A 20,873-nucleotide genomic window follows, 5' to 3' on the forward strand; every position below is an offset into this window, starting at 1 on the left:
CCCCTCTAGGCTGCAGCCTGTAACAAATTCACACTTCCAGGAGTGAGGGGTATCCATCATCTATACTCAGGAACTGAACTGTGGTCTGTTCCCCAAAGAAAGTGATACAATTAAAGACTTCACCTAGCAATGTTGTTTGTCTGTCACCTTTCAAAAGTTCATAGACTAGAGCAACTTGGTATAAGTCATAATGAGGGATATATCGTTGTATGCCATTTATATATTTTAAAAGATTAGCCTCTAGATGCAGAATTCACATGGAAGCTAACTTAATTACATTAGTAAAATTAAAATCTGCAACTGAAGAAAAGACTGTGTTTTTAAAATACAGCTTTTTCTCTACTTTCCGGCATCATGTCAGGTTTCCACTCTTGGAAGTGCAAATTCTCTTCAAGACAGGCCATACAGGGATTCTGTTTGAGTCACATAATTTATTGTAATACAGGATATAGCACCATAAAATGTTCTTCACAGAATTGACTGGATTTGGTAGAACTATTAAAAAATTAGGTTATTTTTTACAATAAATCTGTTGCCCCGACTTATGAAAGAAAATAAAAATCTTTTTTCCTAAAAGTAAAAAAAAAAAATAAGTGAAAAAGAACGGAGATAATACGTGCAAAGTGACTAGATTAGGATGTACTCAGGAAATGAAAATTTCCCTTTTCTCTAGCTTTAGTCTGCCCCTTCTCCATTTATTTATTCATTTGTTTATTAAGGAAAGAATTACTGAGTGTTGCAGTGAGGCACCATGCTGGGTAAGGTGTGTTTCTGACCACAGGTGCTCTCATTCTCTGCGAGCAGCTGAGAGAATCCGAGTTGAATGTTAGGATCAGGACTCTTGGAACCAAAGGCTCTAAAAGCAGAAGGAAAGCCATTGCTCCCTTGCTTTTGTTTTTCACACAGTTGGAGGCCTTTTATTTCTTGTCAGAGGCTATAGATTAGAAATTAATGGACTGACTGCCTCTAAGTCTATGCTGTCCATTATAGTAACCACTGACCATGTTAGCAGATAGTGAACATTTCCATCATCAGAGAGAGTTCTGCTCAGCAGTGGTGTTCTAGGTAGTGTGAGAGTTGGATCATTTAGTGAGTCAACAGTTTAAGATAAAAGAGAAGGAATGTGAGAAGACCTCCAAATTATTCTGCTACATTTATGAGACTTGAAGCAATTCTTAGTTGGAGCCATATGACATAGTATTAACAACAGTTTTCTCCTTGTTCTCAATCCAGAGTACTTTTAAAATAATGTTCTTGATAGAATAAAAAAATGGCAGCTAAAATTTCCATTTAATAATAAACCCTATTTCTGTGAAATTTCCTTTGTGAAGATCTTAGGACCCGAGGGAACCTTTTCTTTAAAAATTCTTTTACAGTCTGAGAAAGGATAAAAATATTATTTCGGGCATCTCTGAAAAAATCCTTCAATTAGCTACACTATCTTTTTATAGGCTTTTTTTTAAGTTGCAGTGTAATATACTATTCATGGTCTGTATATACTTAATTAAGTCAAGATAAGTCTTAATTATATTCTATATAAAATACTTCATTAATTCTGTGGTCTTCTCATATATTTATACAAAATATTTTAGATTAGTTCTGTAGTATTTTCATGGATCTAACATCTTATGGGCCACTAAACTCTCCCCCCCCAGCTCCTCCTCTACCCCTTTAAGAAGTAGGATTATATATAGGAAAATGCACAGGTTCATGTGTACAGTTTGATTTTTAGCAAGTGTATACTCTTGTGAACTACTGCTCCCTCGGGGTCCCTTTCCCTCTTACCCCAAACCACCACTGTTAATTGCTATCAGTATAAATTAATTTCACCTGTTTTTGAATGCTATGCATTGAGAATTATACAGTATGAACTCTTTTGTGTCTGTCTTTTGCTCAGCCCAATGTTTTAGAAATGCATCCATTTTGTTTTGTAAATCAACACTTTGTTGGTTTGTTTTTGTTGAGTAGTGTTCCATTGTATGAACATAGTACAACCCGTTTATCCATTCTCCTGCTTATGGAAGTATGTGTTATCTCCAATTTCTGGCATTCCAAAGCTGCTACAAATATTCACTTACCACTCCTTTTGTAAACTGGTTTTACCTTCTCTTGGGTATGTATACATTACTAGTTGTTGGGTTGCTGGGTCATAGGGAAAGGTGTATGTAACTCTGTAAGAAACTGCTAAACTTTTCCAAAGGTCTAATGCCCTTTTACATTCCCAAGCAATGTTTGAGAGTTCTAACTGCTTTACATTTTCTCCAACAATTGGTGTTGTCATTCTTATTTTAGCCATCTAGTAGCTGTGAGGTGGTATTTCATGCTTATTTGAATGCCTTTTTCATGAATTTATAGGCCAGCCATTCTTCATCAAGTGCCTTCAAATCTTTTGCCCTAGTTAACATTAAAAAAAATTTCACATGTACCCTTAATCCTCTCTTTTTAAAGATTTTTATTCTACTTTTTTCCATTACCTTTTATCCCCCATTCCCCTTATATCTTTTTCCACCTTCACCCATTGCCCCCGCAATCAACCACACTGATGTCCTAGTCCATGAGTCTTTTTTCTTTTTTTCTGATACCTCTTCCTCTAACCCTCTACTCAGAGCTATCAGCCTGCTCTTAATGTATGAGTCTCTCTATTTTGCTTGTTAGTTCAGTTTGTTCATTAGATCCTACATATGAATGAAATCATATGGTATTTGTCTTTCTCTGACTGGCTTATTTCACTTAGCATAATGTTCTCCAGGTTCATCCATACTGACACAAAGGGTATAATTTTCTTTTTTTACAGTTGAGTAGTATTCCAGTGTGTAAGTGTCCCATAGTTGTTTTATCCACTCATCTACTGATGAACACTTGGGCTATTTCCATATTTTGGCGATTGTAAATAGCGCTACAGTGAACATAGGGGTGCTTGTATTTTTTTGAATTAGTGTTCAGATGGAATCAATGGGTCATGAGGCAGTTCTGTTTTTAAGTTTTTGAGGTAACTCCATACTGCTTTCCACAGTGCCTGCACCGGTCTCCATTCCCACCTACATGCAAAAGTGTTCCCTTTTCTCCACATCCTCACCAGCACTTGTTTGATGATAGCCATTCTGACAGGTGTGAGGTGATATATCTCATTGTGGATTTAGTTTGCAGTTCTCTGATGACTAGTGTCATTGAGCATGTTTTCATGTGTCTACTGGCCTCTTTGGAGAAGAGTCTGTTCAGGTCCTTTGCCCATTTTCTAATTAGATTGTTATTTTGTAAGTTCTTTATATAACTTGGAGATTAACTCCTTATCAGATGTATTAGCAAATATGTTCTCCCATTCGTGGGTTGTCTTTTTATTTTGTTGATGGTTTCCTTTGCTGTGCAAAAACTTTTTAGTTTGATGTAGTCCCATTTATTTATTTTTTCTTTTATTTCTTTTCCCTAAGGAGATACATCAGAAAAAATATTGTTATCAGCAGTGTCTGAGATTTTACTGCCTATGTTTTCTTCTAGGATTTTTATGGTTTCAAGTCTTTAACATTTAGAGTTTCAGGTCTAATATTTACATCTTTAATCCATTTTGAATTTATTCTTTATGTGGCATAAGCATGTGTCTGTCCAATTTTTCCAGCACCATTTATTGAATAAACTATCTTTAGCCTTTTGTATGTGCTTGCTTTCTTTGTCAAATATTAATTGACTATAAAGGTGTGGGTTTATTTCTGAGCTCTTGATTCTGTTCCATTGATACACTAAAATGTCCAGCCATTGTTAAGATTTCCTTTTTAATTTTTTTGAAATGCTTCTGAATTTTATTGTTGTTGAAGTAGTTTTCTGTCTTTTCCCTTCATTCCTCCCCTGTTCAGCCATTGTTAATACAACGAGAATGGTTTGAGCATTATCATTGTAACCTGACAGCCAAGGAGAGTGAACTGGAATGCACATGTGTGAAAAATGATGACTTCATTGTACTGGTCAGTGGGGAAGGTTGGTGCCACTGAGTGAGCATGTGTACTGTGTGGCTGTCTCAATCAAAATGCTCAATCAAAATGACTGAGTAGAGCAACGAATCTACATCAGATTTTGCATTAAGCTTGAACATTCCTCTGTGGAAACTATTTGGATGATTCAGAAGGCTTTTGGGGACAATGTAATGAGTGAAACAAATAAAAATGTGGCACAAATGCTTCAAAGATGGTTGAGGATCTGCTGAAAGTGATCCATGTTGTAGAAGGCCTGCAACAAGCAGAACGCCTGAGAATGTGGAAAGTGTATGGGCTGCAATTAAGAAAGATTAGCAACTGACTGTGTGAGAACCGGAAGCTGATCTGGGGATTCCAAAAACTACTGTGTCAGAGATTTTGATTTAGGATCTTGGCATGAAACATGTTGTGGCAAAATTCATTCCATGACTTCTGCCAGAACAGAAGGAACATCATGCTGAAGTTAGTAATGACTTGATTCAAACTACTACCAATGAACCAGATTTCTTCAAGAAGGTCATAACTTTGAAGGGATTTTAGACATCATAGTCCTATGTACAATGTCTCTTGTATCTTGTATCTTCTTAATAAATGTCTCTATTTTTCATATTTCGTGGCTGGATACTTTTTGGACACACCTCATATGTGCCTGTTTTTATGCCATTTTGATTATTACAGCCTTATAATATAGTTGGATATTAGGTAGCATGGTTCCTCCAATTTTATTATTTATCAAGGTTGCTGTTATTATTTGTGGCCTTTTGTGGTTCCATACAGATTTTTGAAATACTTGTTTTAGTTTTGTGAAATACATCATCGGTATCTTATTAGGAATTGCATTGAATCTATAGATTGCTTTGGGTAGTATGAATATTTTTAATGATGTTAATTCTTCCTATCCATGAATACAGTATGTGCTTCCACTGGTTTGTATCTTCAGTTTCTTTCTTCAGTAATCCTCTCTTCTCTAAACTATTTTCTTAAAAATCACAGCCAAACTGGCATGACAATTGAAAAAAATCTCCCTGACAGGTTCCTCTATAGAAAAAAAAAATTACTACTGAGACATGACTAGTGACCTAGAATAGTGGTAATAAGTCCTAAACATTTTTAGGAGGGTCGTGAAATACCATGGGAGGTAAAGAATGAGTATTGTGAATAAAAACTTGCTTTTGATAACTATATTAGAGTTTAATAACTATATAGTAAACATACTCATTAAGTGTTTTTTATTATTTACTGCCAAGAAATTTGAAATGAGACAGATCATTTACTTACCCTTCCTTTGAAATGCTTATTTTGGTAGATAAATTAGAATTTATTGAAATTCTTGGTTTAGCATCCTAGGAAAATATCTTTCTGCTGAGGTTGACTGCCTTACTTCTGTGTGACTTCTCTTTCTAGCTCAAGTGTCTGGCTGCCATGACAGTGACCCACATGCTTTAGGACATGTTAATGATGCCAGATCTCAGCTCGCATCACACTGATGGAAACTGCCCTGGGCCAGTTTGGTCTTGCCTGGCTCTTAGGACTTCTTGATAGATAACTGTAACTGCAAGAAAACCCCAGGTAGTGGGGTTCATCCATTCTTCCACAACTTTTCCACCAGGTTATATATAATGAAAGCTAGTCTCAGATAAAACATTTTTTTCTACACAACAGTCATTTATTAAATATTCTTAGCAAGCAGGCACAAAACATAACTTATTCTATAAGCTTAACTCCTGTAGTCTTAAGTGTTCTGACCATTTTATGGAAGGTTCTGTGAGGGGCACAAAAAATAATTTTCTAATCACCTTTCAGAGTTCTTCTGTCTGTGATGGTAAGCAAAGTAACAGACAGATTAACAGAAGAAAATGTCTAGAACTCACTTTGAATGCACATGCTGGGCTGCCAATAAGAATATGAAACCCAAGGAGGCATTGGACAGCTGAAGTTTATATGCCATTCTGGACAAAGGAGAGAGAGGCAAGGGTCTAGGATTTCAAAAGGAATGCAGGCAATTTTCAGGTAGAGAGAGAGCAGATGTGTGAGATGTGAGGACCAAATTCTTAGTGTGCACCCAGAAACAATGGAACTCCAAGGGAAGGCCAATAAGCAGGCTTTTGCCAGATTTCTGCCATGTTTAATGTATTATGTTGCTAAGGTCATGCTCCCTTTCTTTAAGTAGGTTTTTCTATCTGAATTCCTTAAGTGGGGCAAGGGAGGTGGGAAGGTGAAAGGGTTTTTCTGAGTCTTTCATTTCTTAATACCCAGCTTAAAAATCAATATCCCAAAAAATATATTTTGAGATGGCAAAGTATGTTGCTTTGAATTGCCATGAATGGAAGTTGTCCCAGCTTATACAAGGTGGGACCCCAAAAAACCCAGAATATATTTATAAAAAAATTGTGTATTACATGTTTAAACTTCATTCACCTTCAAAGTACTACCCATTTGATGCAATGCACCTATCAAGCCTTTTTTTCACTGCTCAAAACAGTTTTTGAACTTGATGATTTTGATGCCTTTTAGTGCTTCTGCCTTTTTTTGTTTCACCTTTTCTACATCAGCAAAACATTTCCTTTTGAGGACTTTTTTCATGGGGAAACAAAATCAGAAGTGGCAAGACCATGAGAATGGACGGTGGGGCATAAGGGTCATGCCATTTTTTTGGTAAAAAACTGCTGAACATTCTGTGCAGTGTGGACAGGTGCCCTCATAAATCACTGACATGAAATGGGCAAAGTCATTCAAAGAGTCTTCCAAAAAAGAATCCACTGAAACCAAACGTACACTATACAGATGGGTTCCTAGAACACTTACCTAGCGGGAGAAGGCTGTAAGGGGCCTACCCTCCAGAAGATAATTCTGGATTTGGGGGGGTTCCCCTGGTGTTGCAACCCACGGACAGTGTTAGTTTCCCCATAGTCTCACCAACACAATGTTTTCAAACTCCTTTGATTTTTACCAGTCAGAAGGAAAACTAGGACCTTATAGTTTAAATTGGCATTTTATTTTTTTAAGAACATAAGGTTGGAGGTGGGCATCTTCATGAGATGAATTTCAAATAGTTTTCCACTGTATATGTGTCTATTGCCACCAGACCCTTTTAAAAATAAGTATCAATTTAGCAATCGATTCTCTTATGGCTTTTATATTCTCATTTAGAAAGCCCTTCTCCAGTTTGGCACAAAAGGGAATTTGTGGTTTTGTTTTTCACATTAAAGGTCTTTGATTTGTCTGGAATTTTAGAATAAAGTTAGGATGGTTTACTTTTGAGGTAAAAATGTGTATGTGATGTAGAATCTATATATTGTACTGGGATTATAAATACAGTGTTAATTCCTGGGAAGAAGTTTATTGCTATGTTGCTTGTCTATTTTAAGGGAGGGTCATTGCAAAATTTTTCAGGGATTATTAAAGTAACAGTTTTCTGTAGGAAATTTGGAAAAGTAAAGGAAGGAATGAAAACCACTCCTAATCCCAGCACCATATTATTTGTAACAAAATTCGGACTAAACTCATACTGTATCTTTTTCTTTTGAGACTAATAGAAACATGGGTTTAGAAAATAGTTTAAGTGGTTTCTTAGCAAGGTGTCACAATTTTTGTTTTTAACCATACTTAAGGCCTTTAATGGAATGAATGACCACAGTAGCAGGCTTATTAGATCTTGAACTATTTTGAAAACGTCCATTGTAAATAAGACGCCAGCACTCCCAAGGAACTTGACACTGAGAAGAGCGGGTGCAACTCCCACCCAGCCTACCCTGCTACCCGGCTCTCAACTGGTGTGTGTGTGGGGGGGGGGGGCACAGAGTGGGGTTGGCTTTTCAAGGACTGTGCCTCCCCGCTTGGCTCGACTGCAGCACCCCCTGGTGCCGATGGCCAAGGCAACTGAGGGACGAGTCCCCGGAGTTGGTGTTACCACTTAGCTAGTTCTCTTCCGAGAAGTTATTTACTGGCTTTTGGAGCTGCTTTCACTAGGCCAGCTCCCACTTGCTCTGCTGCACAGCCCTGTGAGCAGTGCAAAATATTGGCGCTGGAGGGCGTTGCACCATAGAGGACTGCCTAGCGTCTGCAGAGGCGGTGTCCCCGCGTCCCTGAGGCGGGGCAAAGCTCCGCCAGGGCGCCAGGGGTTGGCTTCCGCACCTCAATCCCTCGCTGCTCCTTTTGGGGCTGTCTGAGAAGTTTTGAACTTCCTGGGTTGACTCGCCCGAGTATACGCTGGAGTGGGTGGCCAAGAGGCCAGGCTGTTGCCACTGCGTGGGTGCGGCCCTTTAAACTTTTTGTTTTTAAACTTCGGGGGTGTGGTTGAGGCGTCTCCTCTCTCAGAGGCTGGTAGTTCCCTGGCTAGCCTGTTGTCCCGCCTTCCAGATGCTTTGGAGTCAGTCATGAGCCGGGAGGGCTCAGGGACCCGTCTGGTGGCCGAGGTGATCAAAGGTGAGTGCAGAGGGTACCGGATGCCCATAGGGACACCTGTATTTAGATGGCACCAGGCGGCGCCCGGAGTTCAAGGAGGCCCCACTTTCTGGCTAGAAGGTGCCTTAAACCATTGGAGCCAGGGCCAGTGCTGTTTTATGGGCGTCGGTGGCCAATTAAGCTCCTAATTTCCACGGGTGCTCTTGTTTGGGGAGAATGCGAACAGACCTGTGCATAGGGGAGCCCCTGGATGGTAGGTGAGTTATTGTCTCTCTACCCAGGGGAGCAAAATCCGTGGTCACTGTGCACTGGGATCAAAGGTCATTTGTAGTTGGAAAAAGTAAGCCTATCGTCCTTTGAGTGTGTGTGGTTGTGAGATATTTTATTTGAGGCGTTTACAAGGAAATAAATATAGCAGTTGCATGAGTGGAATTGCTGACAGTTGTTTAAATTACCGTTTGGGCAAAGGATGTAGGCTGACATTCTTTGTTTCTTAGTATTTTAAAGCTGGACTTGATTTTGCCACAATTTTTTAGTGTAAGCATTCTAGCAGCATTAACTAGTAGTCTTACTAAATATTTTAGGTGACTTTGCTTTGCAGAGGATTTTTAGACAACTTTTTCTGTGGTAGGGTGGGGGAGGAATAAAAGGTTGGAGCTTCTAAACATTATTAGTACGGGTTACCGTTCTTGCTAAACCTTACAGCAGTCTAACTGCATTTTTACAACACAAGTTCATCTCTCACTCATGCAGAAAGCTCATTGTTTCTGTTGTGATGGTAATTTGTCTAATTGTAAAAATCACTGCAAAAATAGTAGTGATCCCTAAGAACAGTTGGGTAAAACATAAGGTTCGTTTTGTTGTTTGTGTTCTGGAGCCTTAAATGTTAATTTTGAAGCCGTTTGGAAAGCGTTCTTTATCAACTTCAAATAGTTTCTTATTGAATGACTGTTGAGGATGTCTTGCAAACATAGTGATACATAACGAAAGTCATCTAGGTTGATGACTAGCCTTCAAGTGCATGCTGCCATTTGCTCACATATCTTACTTAGCCCAGGGGAACTAAACTTCTGTGATGAGAGGTTCTCCCAGAAATCAAGCCTTGCTGATCCACGAAAAGTCACTTGTCATTATTGAAACTTATGGCTAAAGACAATTTCTCTTTTAATAAATTTGCTTTTTTTTTTAATCACTCATCAAAATTTTTGTCAAAACATTTTGAAAGTATTGGCACCCTTACCATCAAAAACCTGCATGGAAAAAATAAAATATCTGACTTCGCCTGAAAAGAGTTGTGTCATGATATATGAAATTTTATAAAATAATCTGAAGGAAGGAACATTGCAATTTTTCCATTTCAGATCGCCTTTGTTTTGCCATTCTCTACAGCAGACCAAAGAGTTCATCAAGTGTACATTATTTCAGCATAGATAATGAACTTGAATATGAAAAGTAAGTATTGCTTTTTAAAAGATTGTTAATTTTTTTTTATTTTGAAGAATCTAAAGGTATGTTTATAAATAGGATAACCTTGGAAAATTACAAATCTGTTGACTGATAATTGCAGGGCTTTTTTCCTTTAGCTAACCTTAGTAATAAAATAGACCCTTAGGGAAAAAAAATTAAAATGAAAGAATCTTCCTAAATTTAACAATTTGTATTTGACATTCTAATTGTTTACAGTGCAGTGCGATATAAATTAATATACTAAGATGTGTTTTTACCAGTGGAGATATATGGAAAAATAGCCTTTTTATTCAGAAGGTATTTTCATGTGTTATGAGGTTAGATTTCGTTGTTGAGCCAATTTTCATGTTTCTTACTAGGCATTATATACCAGGATATCTCTTCCACTAGTTAAGGCAGTACCTTTAAGTTGTGTGACTAATAACAATTTGGTGTATGCTTCCTTGTCTTAATTTGATCTTGTAGCTCCAAAAATACATATTCAGGGTATCCAGAATATAAATATACATTTTTGGTTTTTACTTTTAAAGCTTCTACGCAGATTTTGGACCACTCAATCTGGCAATGGTTTACAGATATTGTTGCAAGATAAATAAGAAATTAAAGGTAAAGTCTTTTTTACTTAAGATTTGACTTAATTGTTGTTAGCCTGATTCTTGGGGAGAGGAAAGTAAGGAAAGCACATCTCTGTTTGAAAAAGGAAATTTCATGCTTTTTTACTGCAGTGGTGTTTGGGACATATTCATGGTTTTTGTTTTTTCTTCTTTATAAAGGTATAGTGTATGTGTTAGTTTTCCAGAGGTTTGTTTTTTTTTTTTAAGATTTCATTTATTTATTTTTAGAGAAAAGGGACAGGAAAGAGAGGGAAAGAAATATCAATGTGTGGTTGCCTCTTGCACCTTCCCCCACCCGGGACCTGGCCCACAACCCAGGCATGTGCCCTGACTGAGAATTGAACTAGAGACCCTTTGGTTCGCAGCCCGCACTCAATCCACTGAGCTACACCAGCCGGGGCAGTTTTCCAGACTTTTGATTGAAGAGTTTAAGTTTAGATATTTGGTTCAGGTTTGGGTTGATGAAGCTCACATACTTGAGGGTCAAAGTGGAAATTGGTTAATCAGGTAAACCTTCTTGTTATCTGACATAATGGAACTGAAACCGAAACCTAATGAGAAGCTTCCCTTGCTGTGGTCATTGTTGTTTCTGCCTTCACTTTGATAATAGAGGAGTGCTAGCAAATAAAAATCTGCTCACCTTACTTTCTCTCATTCTATTTCGCATCTCCCCTGATGTCCTACTTGTGACTTAGTTTGAACTTAGACCCCATACATTTATTTTAAAAACTTTGAGTTATTGCTCATGCACAGTAGAGAAGTGTATATACTGCTAGTAGTTCCTAATTAGTCTCTAAGTTCTCAAGTAAAAAATGCTGGATCTGGGGACAGGTCCTTTTTAAAAACAGCTTTATATCGATAACTTAAGTTACCAGGCTACTACACAGAAGAAATAAAACTTCTTTTCAATTAAAAATTAAATTATATTAAAAATGTATGGGTGAGTATGGCAAATTCTTTTCACTTGAATATCAAACCTAAAATTTCACATCATAAATGTTAGAATCATCTGTCAAATGAGCTACTAACCTGTAAAGTGGAAATTGTGGGATTGCCTTACTTTTTGTATTGTATGTGTATTCACTACAGGCTAATAGAGAGGTAGGGACTCTTCCTTCTGGACTTTCGTCTCTCTTGGATAGGAATAGAAGCATTTATAGTGTTATGTATTAATGTCCCCCTCACCTCACCCCTATTTCCAGTTGTCATTGGCAGGTCTTTTGTTTCTTAGAGGGATATGAAACTAAAAATAATTTCCTCTGCCCGCTACTTGTGTTCCTTTGCTTTAATTTTGAAAGATTTTTTTCCCATCATCAGCCATCTATGGACTTTTATCCTTTAGGTCAACTAAGAAAGTATTGGTCTTTTTTTTTTTAAACAGTAGGAAAGTGAAAGAGTGTCCCCCTCCCCGCTTCCAGATTCTTACATATTCCTTCAGAGGTGGTCTATACTTTATATATTTATTCATATCTTTTTGTTTTTTCTTTAATTGTACATACTTCTAATCCAAGAATATGTCTTTTATGGGAAGGTACACAGTACTTGGGGTATCAAAGTTAATCTTTTTAAATGTCTTGCTAATATGAATGCTATGCTTTGGAATTTATCTTCATCACAAAATAAAATTTTAAAACACTACATTAAAAAGAAAGTACTAACAGTTGTGTATCTTTATGCAGTCCCTTACAATGATAAGGAAGAAAATTGTTCATTTCACTGGCTCTGATCAGAGAAAACAAGCAAACGCAGCTTTCCTTGTTGGATGCTACATGGTAAGTCTTTAATTACCCTACTGGTGTATCAGTGAAAATGCCGAAACAGTGGTACTTTGCTGTTGGGAATTTGGGGTTATTTTTTTTCTAAGATAATGTCTTGATTTTTTTCAGACAAACATGTTTTGCTTTTTAAAAATTGACCAACTAGGGAAGGCTGTGCACATGTGGGGGTAGGGTGCATATGGTGGATCTCTGTACCTTCTGCTCATTTTGGTCTGAACCTAAAACTGCTTTAAAAGAGTCTATTTCAAAAAAATTGCCCAGCCAGTATAAAAACCTTTGTGTTATGGCAGTTAATGTTAGAAAATAAGGCCTTCAAAACTGTTGTTCTTAACTCATGATCCATTTAGTGAAGTTGTGAAAATAGAGTCTGGTCCAATAATTGATTTAAAGAAAAACCAAAGTACACCACATGAGGTGAAAGTGCTTTATAATTTGAATGCATTTTTTTCCTAACTAAGGTATGGTTCTAAGATTACCTTCATTCTCATCCAGACATCTAGCAAGCGGCACAGCATGTCAGCACTGAGGAAAACGGGTGACGTCCCACGTCACTAACATATGGCATCGAGTGGTCAGTCTGTTTGGGCGACTGAAAGTATGCTTTGGAGTAGTGTTTACCCAGGAATTATGAATTTCATTTATTTGTAAATATCAAAGAAGATTTTGTTCCAGTCAGTTTTTCTGCACCTAGTGTGCATTTGCAGGCGTAGCTAAGCAGTCGTTTTCTCTGCGGCAGCTGAGAGCTTCTCCAGAGCAGCGTCCCTCATCGCTTTGGTGCTGTGGACACAAGCCACCCCATTCAGTGAGAGGGATAGGATAGCAAGGGGCTGTTTATTCCACTCTGAGCCACCATAGTTACAATAATTACTCTCCTAGATTAAAAAAAAGTTTGTTTTTGTTTATAAGTTCTTTCTTCTCTCAGCTTGTTACTGTTTTCTATCATGCTCCCTCCCTTTTAAGATACACTGGTATATCTTTTCTGGTTCATAGTTTGATCATCTGGAATGTACGTTGATTAGGCCAGCAGTTGGTGGTCCTAGTTAAAATTTGCCTCAAAATGTAATCATTCCTTTTCCCCTCCTATGTCTAAGGTATATAATTAACAAAGATTAAGGCCTTTTTTGGTCTTATTTTCCTGTTTGTACTTACAAAAGTAGTTGAGAAATGCTTCTGAGATAACTTTTTTATTATCATCTCTGATTTTATGACACACAGGTTGTAGGTTGTGTTTATTAATATTTGATTTCTTAAGCTTACCCACATGTTGTGGTGTTCCCCCCTCCCCCATATCTTTTCTGCTGTTTGTTGTGCTTAGCAGCAAAAATCTTTGGGTGTAGGGGGAGGGAAGAGCTAAAGCAAATTCCCAAGAAAAACAGTATGCAAAGGTGGCTCTCATTCTTTGGGGAGAGGAACCCCCTGATTAGAGGAAATCAAGACAGCTTTACAGAAAGAGGGGCACAGCTAGGATTCCTGGGGTTTTTAACATATTAAAGGGAACCCTAAGGAAATGGTCCTTGGTATGACAGTAAAAGTCCTTACACTGCCCAGGAGAAAACGCAAAGCTCTGCCTGGGCTGCTTTAAGTCAGCAGTTGGTCTCGAGTTAGCTGAGATGTCTGCAAGGTAGGGAGTCCTGAGGAACCAGACCTGGTGGCAAGTGTGAAGAACCCCTGGAGGGCAGCTGTCGGCACGATGGGAAATAGGCAAGGGTTGTTATAAAAACAAAACACTTGATAATTTTATAAATAAGAAATCTTTTTCAATTTTGTTGCTTTTTTTTATTGCCAGTTAAAAAGAGTAACCCCTTGGCACATTTATCGAAATTTGGTGCATATTTGTTCGCAGCTTGGTGTTGGCCTTTTGACTTTCTTTATGGTTTTTGGCATTGTTAAAGAATAGAAATTCAGCCCAGTAAATTTAGATATAGTTGGTTTTATTAATAATTCATGCATTGGGATGCATCCCATCTGGTAAATAAATAGAAAGGTGCTCTAGCTGTTTAAAAAAAAAGAAAAAAGAAAAGAAAAAGAGAAGAAAGGTTTTTACAGGTAGAGGGTCAGACAGGAAGTTATAAGAGTAGATTGTTTCAGACAAGGTCACCTTCCCTTAGGAAGGAGGGGGTCTTTTGAGTTAGATCTCTTCTTTAATACTGACCTGGAAATTCCAGGCTGACTGGTTTAGAATTCCATTCTTGGGATGGCTGAACCTGCAGTTAGGTTAGGTATTGTCTTGGTGGGGTTCAGCAACAGTGACTCCATTTTTAATAGTAGGCAGAAGTTAATTTTGGGAGGATTTAATATATTTTAGATTACAGATCCTTTCAGGATTTTGTGCTCTTGGATTAGCACTGATTTGATTGGTTAGGAAAACTCCAGGTCAGCAATTTGGACATCCACTTGAGTTCATTCCTCGGCTCAGCTAGAAGCCAACTTGCAAGGCCAGGAGGATTACAACTCTTGGCTGTAGCAAAAGTATCTGCAGCCATGAAGGGATGGCTAACGTAGGAGCATGGCGCTGTGATGATGCTAGGCAGGGACACAGGAGAAAAACATCTAAGGAAAGGAAATTTATTAATAGTAGGAAAGGAGTGACAAGATACTATAATATGGATACCTCAAAAGAATTAACATCAAAGTAATAGGTAAGTGAAGGTTTGATCTGGTTGAAGCCTATAGAATCCTCTAATTGGAGATTTTTAGAGAGATGAGTAGGAATTCCCTAAAAATATATCTTCCACCTTGATAACCTTTACTGGAATTACTGAGGAATTTTGGAGTCAGTAAGGTTTTTAGTGATTGGCTCAGGTGAGAGGTGGTAATGTTAAAGCGAACAAACAAAAAATCTGGAGGAAAACTTGAGAAGTCCATTCCAAATGGACTGACTCAATCCGTCTCTGCCCTTTCAGACTCGGCCTCCCAAAGGAATCATGCTCACTTCATCCTCCTTTACTGAATAGGACCAATATGGGGTACAGAGGGGGCGTGAGAATGAAACACTACTGTTTCTATTTAATTTTTTATCCTGAAACAGAAGAGATTAGTCTTTACGGATACTTAAAATAGGACTGATACGCCCACGTTCGGCTGTTGCTCTTGTCGCATGGTCAGGCACTTCTGTTGTATTGGAAGTGAGAGGAGCAGCTTGACTGTTCATTTTGTCTTCGGTGTATTTCCAGTACCGCCCTTTATGTGGCCTGATAAAGGATTTACCAAGTATCCCAAATGGTGAATCTTTGGTAGCAAATTAGCCTGAAACTAAAAATCTTTTGAACCACACTGTGAAAGAGTTGAAGACATAAAAGATAACTGAAATTTTCTTTTAAAAGATGAGTGAACTATATCATTTTATGAAATAGTAAGTTTGCTACCCTATTGTGATAAATCAGTGACTGGGATAAATCAGTGACTGTGGTAAGTTAGTGACTGTTAACCTAGCTAGATTTTGGGGTGGTGGACTTAACCTGTCATTTCAGATATGAAATTTTGAGTGGAAAGGTTTGTTTGCACAACAAATTAATGACTAAGTGAATATTTCGAAAATAAAAGTTTTAAACTTTGCTTTGTCATTTTGTTGTAAAAAATTTGATATGTACAAAACCCATATGTGTACCCTGGAGAAATTTGGGAAATTGTTCTTTTAAAAACAAACTTTGTTTCTGTTTATTGAAGCAGGACATACTGCATGTATTCAAAATGTATACTATGCTTTATGTCCCCTAATGCAGTTTTATCACCTGCTTTTTTTCAGTGGATGATGTTTTATCATCTTTATACCCAGATTATATTTATAATTCGCCAGTTAATAAAAAATATTCAAGCTGATATCTGATCCAGGTTGCATGTGGTGATTGTGCTTTTAATCTCTCTTACACATGGTCTCTTGTTAACACTGATTTATTGAAGAGGTCAGTCCTGTTACCTTGTAGAATGTTCTGGCTTTTGAATTTCTCTGCTTTTTCCCTTGTGCTGTTTTAGAACTTGTTTCTTTGTTCTCTGTATTTCTTGTGAACTAGAGGCTAAAGCTATAGGCTTAAATCCCTTCAGTGTGTGGTTTTCTCGTTATGGCTTAGAAGTGTTCTGTGTAGTGTTATTTGAATGACTCATAGTCATACGTTTGGTGCCCCATCAACATTTAGTGTTTTAAACAACAATTGGTAACACTTGCTTGAATCAATCATTTTATTAGAGTTTCAGTATAATGTTATTAAGTTATTTCATTCATCCTTCATTAATTAGCTGACTTTCTTTATGGGAATTGAGCTTTCCCTCATCCAGTTGGGGCTCTTTGGTTACCTGAAACCTAGATTTTTACTGAAAAGACAGAATGAGTGGTCATTTCCCTTTAATTACCAGTTTTCAAAGTAAAGTGTTACATTAATAGCCCACAAAACCAAATTTTATCGCTTGCTTTAAAGTCATGTGTCTGGGTTTTGAACTTATTTGCTAAATGTTTTAAAAATGTGCAGTACTCACCATTAAGGTTTTTTAAAATGTTTTTTTACATTGTATTTTACTTTAGATTTTAAAGAGAGGGGAAGGAAGGCAGAAAGAGAGGGAGAGAAACATCAGTGTGTGATGGGCTGCCTTCTATAAGCACCCCAACCAGGGCCCTAACCTGTAACCCAAGCATGTGCCCTGACTGGGAATCGAACCAGCTACATTGCAGTTTGCTGGAGGATGCCCAACCAATTGAGCCACACCAGTGGGTTTACCCATTAGTTTTTAACAACATCTGATTAGCATTTGGGAATTTGGAAATTTATTAACTAAATGTACATCATTGGTGGATGGGATTAGACAAATGAATGTAATCATTCCTGTATTTGCATTTACATATCATGGTCAAGTGGGGTTTTGTTGTTGTTGTTGTTGTTGTTGTTGTTTAGTTATAGCACACATTAAAATCAAGAATCAAAATAGCTGAACTTGTAACTGAGCTTTTAAATCAAAAAAATTTAAAATGAAGCATATCAATCATATTAACTGATACATTTATTAATATTTAGGGAACAGGGTTTGTTTTAGTACAATTGCAGTGTGAAATAATTCACTTTAGAAATAATTGTCACTATCTTTTTCTTTTAAATTTTTTGTGTCTATTTCAAATAGAGATGGTGTGCTGTTGTACTAGTAGGTGCAAACATTAATTTCCATTTGCAAAACAATTACTCATAAGAGGCCATTGTATATTGGATGAAGCTTAGGGGCTTAGGTTCAGACTGAGCTGGCTTTTAATTTTATTTTGGTAGAGTATCTTGCACACATTAAGCCTTCACTAAATATCATTTTCTTGTTCATTTTCCTGGTTCTGTCTACCATTATTATACCTTGTCAGATTTCTATATCAAAAAAACAAAGAAATTCTCATTGTATCTTACTGGTTATCAACTTTAGTGCCATCTTACTGCCCCAATGTTTGTGTTTTCCTGCAGATAATAATACAGTATTCAGCTTTTCTGTAGGTTAAATATGCTTTTGAGGGCTAGCTTGAGAAATTAACCATCATTTCTAACATTTTTCTGTGGTTAGAGCATTCTGAGTTTGAAAGACACAAGCAAACTGTTGTTTGCAAATTTGCTTTCCTCAAATGTTTCCTAGACTACTTTTGTAGAGCTAATTGTGGTAACATGGAAATTCCCTGTTCAAGGTGTTTTACTCTGTTTTTATAGCCTTAAGGATGATTGCCTTGTAAACATTTATATTGAAAATTATGATGCTAATTAAATTCTAGGAATATATTACTAATTCAGCAGCTTGTCTACTGACAGTAGAATCCTAAATTGCACTGAGTTTGAGATTGCTTCAACAGTTATAACAGCCCAGGGACTTAATTTATTTTTTAATGGTGATCTTTTGAACCTATGGTTTACTTTTTCTTAATGATTTAATTATTTTGGATGCAGCATAGTCAGCACTGGGTTAAGGTGGCTGGCGGGTAAAGGACTCACTTGAGAATGTAAGACAAGAGGAGAAAGGGGGAAAGGATCTGGAAGCACAGCGGGTACAAATCCACTTCAGCAAACAGCAGTCTAGACCAGGCAATAGAGACTGGAGAACAGAACCATGTGGATGGCCAGAGTCTTTGTAAACACCCATCCTGGGCAAAATCCCTTCTTGAGTGTCTGTGAAAGGAAGAGCAGACAGCAACAAGGCAGCTGTAAATAGGACCAGGCACCAGGTAGATCGAGGTGCATTGGAGCCACGGAGTGGGGACAGCATCCCTTGGGTTCTGCACTGTGGTTGAGGCAGCAGACTGTAGTCATTACAATTTATCATAACTTTATTTCCTTTTTCACCTTAGTTAGCCTAATATTTTAGCTGCTTGTGATAACTGCTGGGCTGTGTCAACTTTGGGAGAGAGCAAAGAGAAATGGCCCTTTGGTCATTTATGATATTTGATTGCAGATCTTTTAAGCTGTGGAATTTTGTGGATTTTTAAAAAATTATAACTTATTGATTATGTTATTACAGTTGTCCCAAATTTTCCCCTTTTGTCCCTCTCTACCCAACACTCACCACTCCCTCAGGCAAATCCCCACATTATTGTCCTTGTCCATGGGTCATGCATGTAGTTCTTTGGATACTTTATTTCCTATGCTGTACTTTACATCCCCATGACTAATTTATAACTACCAATTTATACTTCTTAATGCCTTCATCTTTATTACCCATCCCCTTGACCTGCTCCTACCTGGTAGCCATCACAAAGTTTTCTGTATCTATGATTCTGTTTCTGTTCTGCTTGCCTGTTTATTTTGTCTTTTATATTCAATTGTTGATAGATATATATTGTCATTTTATTGTTCATATTTTTTATCTTCTTAACACCCTTTAAAATTTCATATAACACTGGTTTGGTGGTAGGGAACTCTCTTTTAGTTTTTTCTTATCTGGGAAGCTCTTTATCTGTCCTTTGATTCTAAATGATAGTTTTGCTGGTAGAGTAATCTTGGTTGTAGGTCCTTGATGTAGGTCCCTTGCACTTTGTGTATTTCTTGCCAATCCCTTCTAGCCTTGCAGTTTCTTTTGAGAAATCAGCTGACAGTCTTATGGGGGCTCCCTTGTAGCTAACTAAGTGCTTTTCTTCTGCAGCTTTGAAGATTCTTTGTTTTTAACTTTTGGCATTTAAATTATGATGTATCAGTGTGGTCCTCTTGGGGTCCAACTTGTTTGGGACCCTCTGCACATCCTGGACTTGTGTGTCTGTGTCCTTCACCAAGTTAGGAAAGTTTTCTGTTACTTTTTTTCAAACAAATTTCCAATTTTTTCTCTGTCTTCACCTTCTGGCACCCCCATGATATGACTATTGGAAGGCTTGAGGTTGTCCCATAGGCTCCTTACACTGTCTTCACTTTTTTGGATTCTTTTTTTTTCCCCTTGCTGTTCCGATTGGATGTTCTTGTTTGTTTGTTTGTTTGTTTGTTTGTTTTTGTTTGGGGGGGGCTTTTTTTCTTCCTTATATTCCAAATCACTGATTTGATTCTCAGCTTCATCTACTCTCCTGTTGATTTCCTGTAAATTATTCTTTATTTCAAGCATTATATCCTTCTGACTGGGTCTTTTTTATGCTGTGATGTTCTCACTAAGTTCATAAAGCATCCTCATAACCAGTGTTTTGAACTCTGCATCAAGTAGCTTGCTTGTCTCCATTTTGTTTCATTCTTTTTCTGGAGTTTTGTTCTGTTCTTTCATTTGGGCCATGTTTCTTTTCTCCTCATTTTGGCAGCCTCCTTGTGTTTGCTTTGATTTATTAGGTAGAGCTGCTACATCTCCCAGGCTTGGTAGAGTGACCTGACATATTAGGTATCCCGTAGGGTCCAGTGGCACAGCTTCCCCTATTATATTACCCAAGCTGGGTACCCCAGGTTCACCCAGCATGTGGGCTGTGTACACCCTCCTGTTATAGTTAAGCCTTGATTGCTCTTGGCATGTCCTGTGTTCTCTCTGGGGTCACACAGATAAGCTACAATGTTATCTTCAGATGGCTGCTACTTGTACTGGGCTTGGAGGTGCCCAGGAGAGGCCAAGCTCTGAACCAAGGCCAGCTGCTGCTAGTGCCAAGGCTGGGGCAACTTAACGTGAGGTAGGGGCTCACTGAAGCCACATGCTGCTTGTTTGAGAGATCTTAGGAAAATTGGAAGAATGAGCCAAGACAAGCCATTCATATGGAAAAGCCACTGGTAAAAGCTTGGGTGAGCCTGAAAGTTGGTTGGGACTGGGCCTCAGGGAATCACCAGGGTGGGGCAAATCAAGTGAGCCAGGTTCATAGAGTCTTAGATATTGCGCCTACCTGTCAGCTCTGTCAGGGGGAGGAGTCGGAAAAGGAACAATTGCTACTGCCAGCGCTTCTGTCTGGAAGGAAACTGCCCCTGAGCTCTTACTCTCATACCAGACATTTCAGTTCCTCCTTGTATGACTCTGATGGCTTCCCATCTGCTTCACCAGTTCTGGAGCTTAGAGGGAGTGATTCTGAGTAAATATGTGTGTGGGTCCTTTAAGAGGAACTGCCTGGAACTCCAGAAGTTTCTGTCTTCCACAGCCTCAATCCTTGCTGGTTTTTACAGCCAGAAGTTATGGGACTTCTCTTCCTGGCACTGGAACCCTGGGCTGGGGCACCTGGTGTGGGGTTGGGGTCCCTCGCTCCTGAG

The 20,873-nt window shown here is 38.1% G+C and overlaps 1 protein-coding gene across 9 annotated transcripts in view; it reads left to right on the top strand.

Annotated features, from left to right (window-relative positions):
- Positions 1-20,873, top strand: part of CDC14B (cell division cycle 14B) — a 92,804-nt gene that overhangs the window by 32,331 nt on the left and 39,600 nt on the right. For 6 of the 9 annotated variants that reach the window (XM_045839802.1, XM_045839799.1, XM_045839800.1 and 3 more), the window contains exons 2-4: positions 9,731-9,821; positions 10,367-10,442; positions 12,130-12,222. In XM_045839802.1, the coding sequence (XP_045695758.1) occupies positions 9,731-9,821; positions 10,367-10,442; positions 12,130-12,222 (260 nt within the window). Of the gene's footprint in view, positions 1-8,078; positions 8,391-9,730; positions 9,822-10,366; positions 10,443-12,129; positions 12,223-20,873 lie in introns of those variants that run through there. The other 3 variants (XM_045839807.1, XM_045839804.1, XM_045839805.1) reach the window with 1 other exon arrangement.

Source organism: Phyllostomus hastatus, unplaced genomic scaffold (assembly GCF_019186645.2).
Source record: "Phyllostomus hastatus isolate PE091 unplaced genomic scaffold, TTU_PhHast_1.1 phas_contig_312, whole genome shotgun sequence".
Classification (NCBI taxonomy): domain Eukaryota; kingdom Metazoa; phylum Chordata; class Mammalia; order Chiroptera; family Phyllostomidae; genus Phyllostomus; species Phyllostomus hastatus.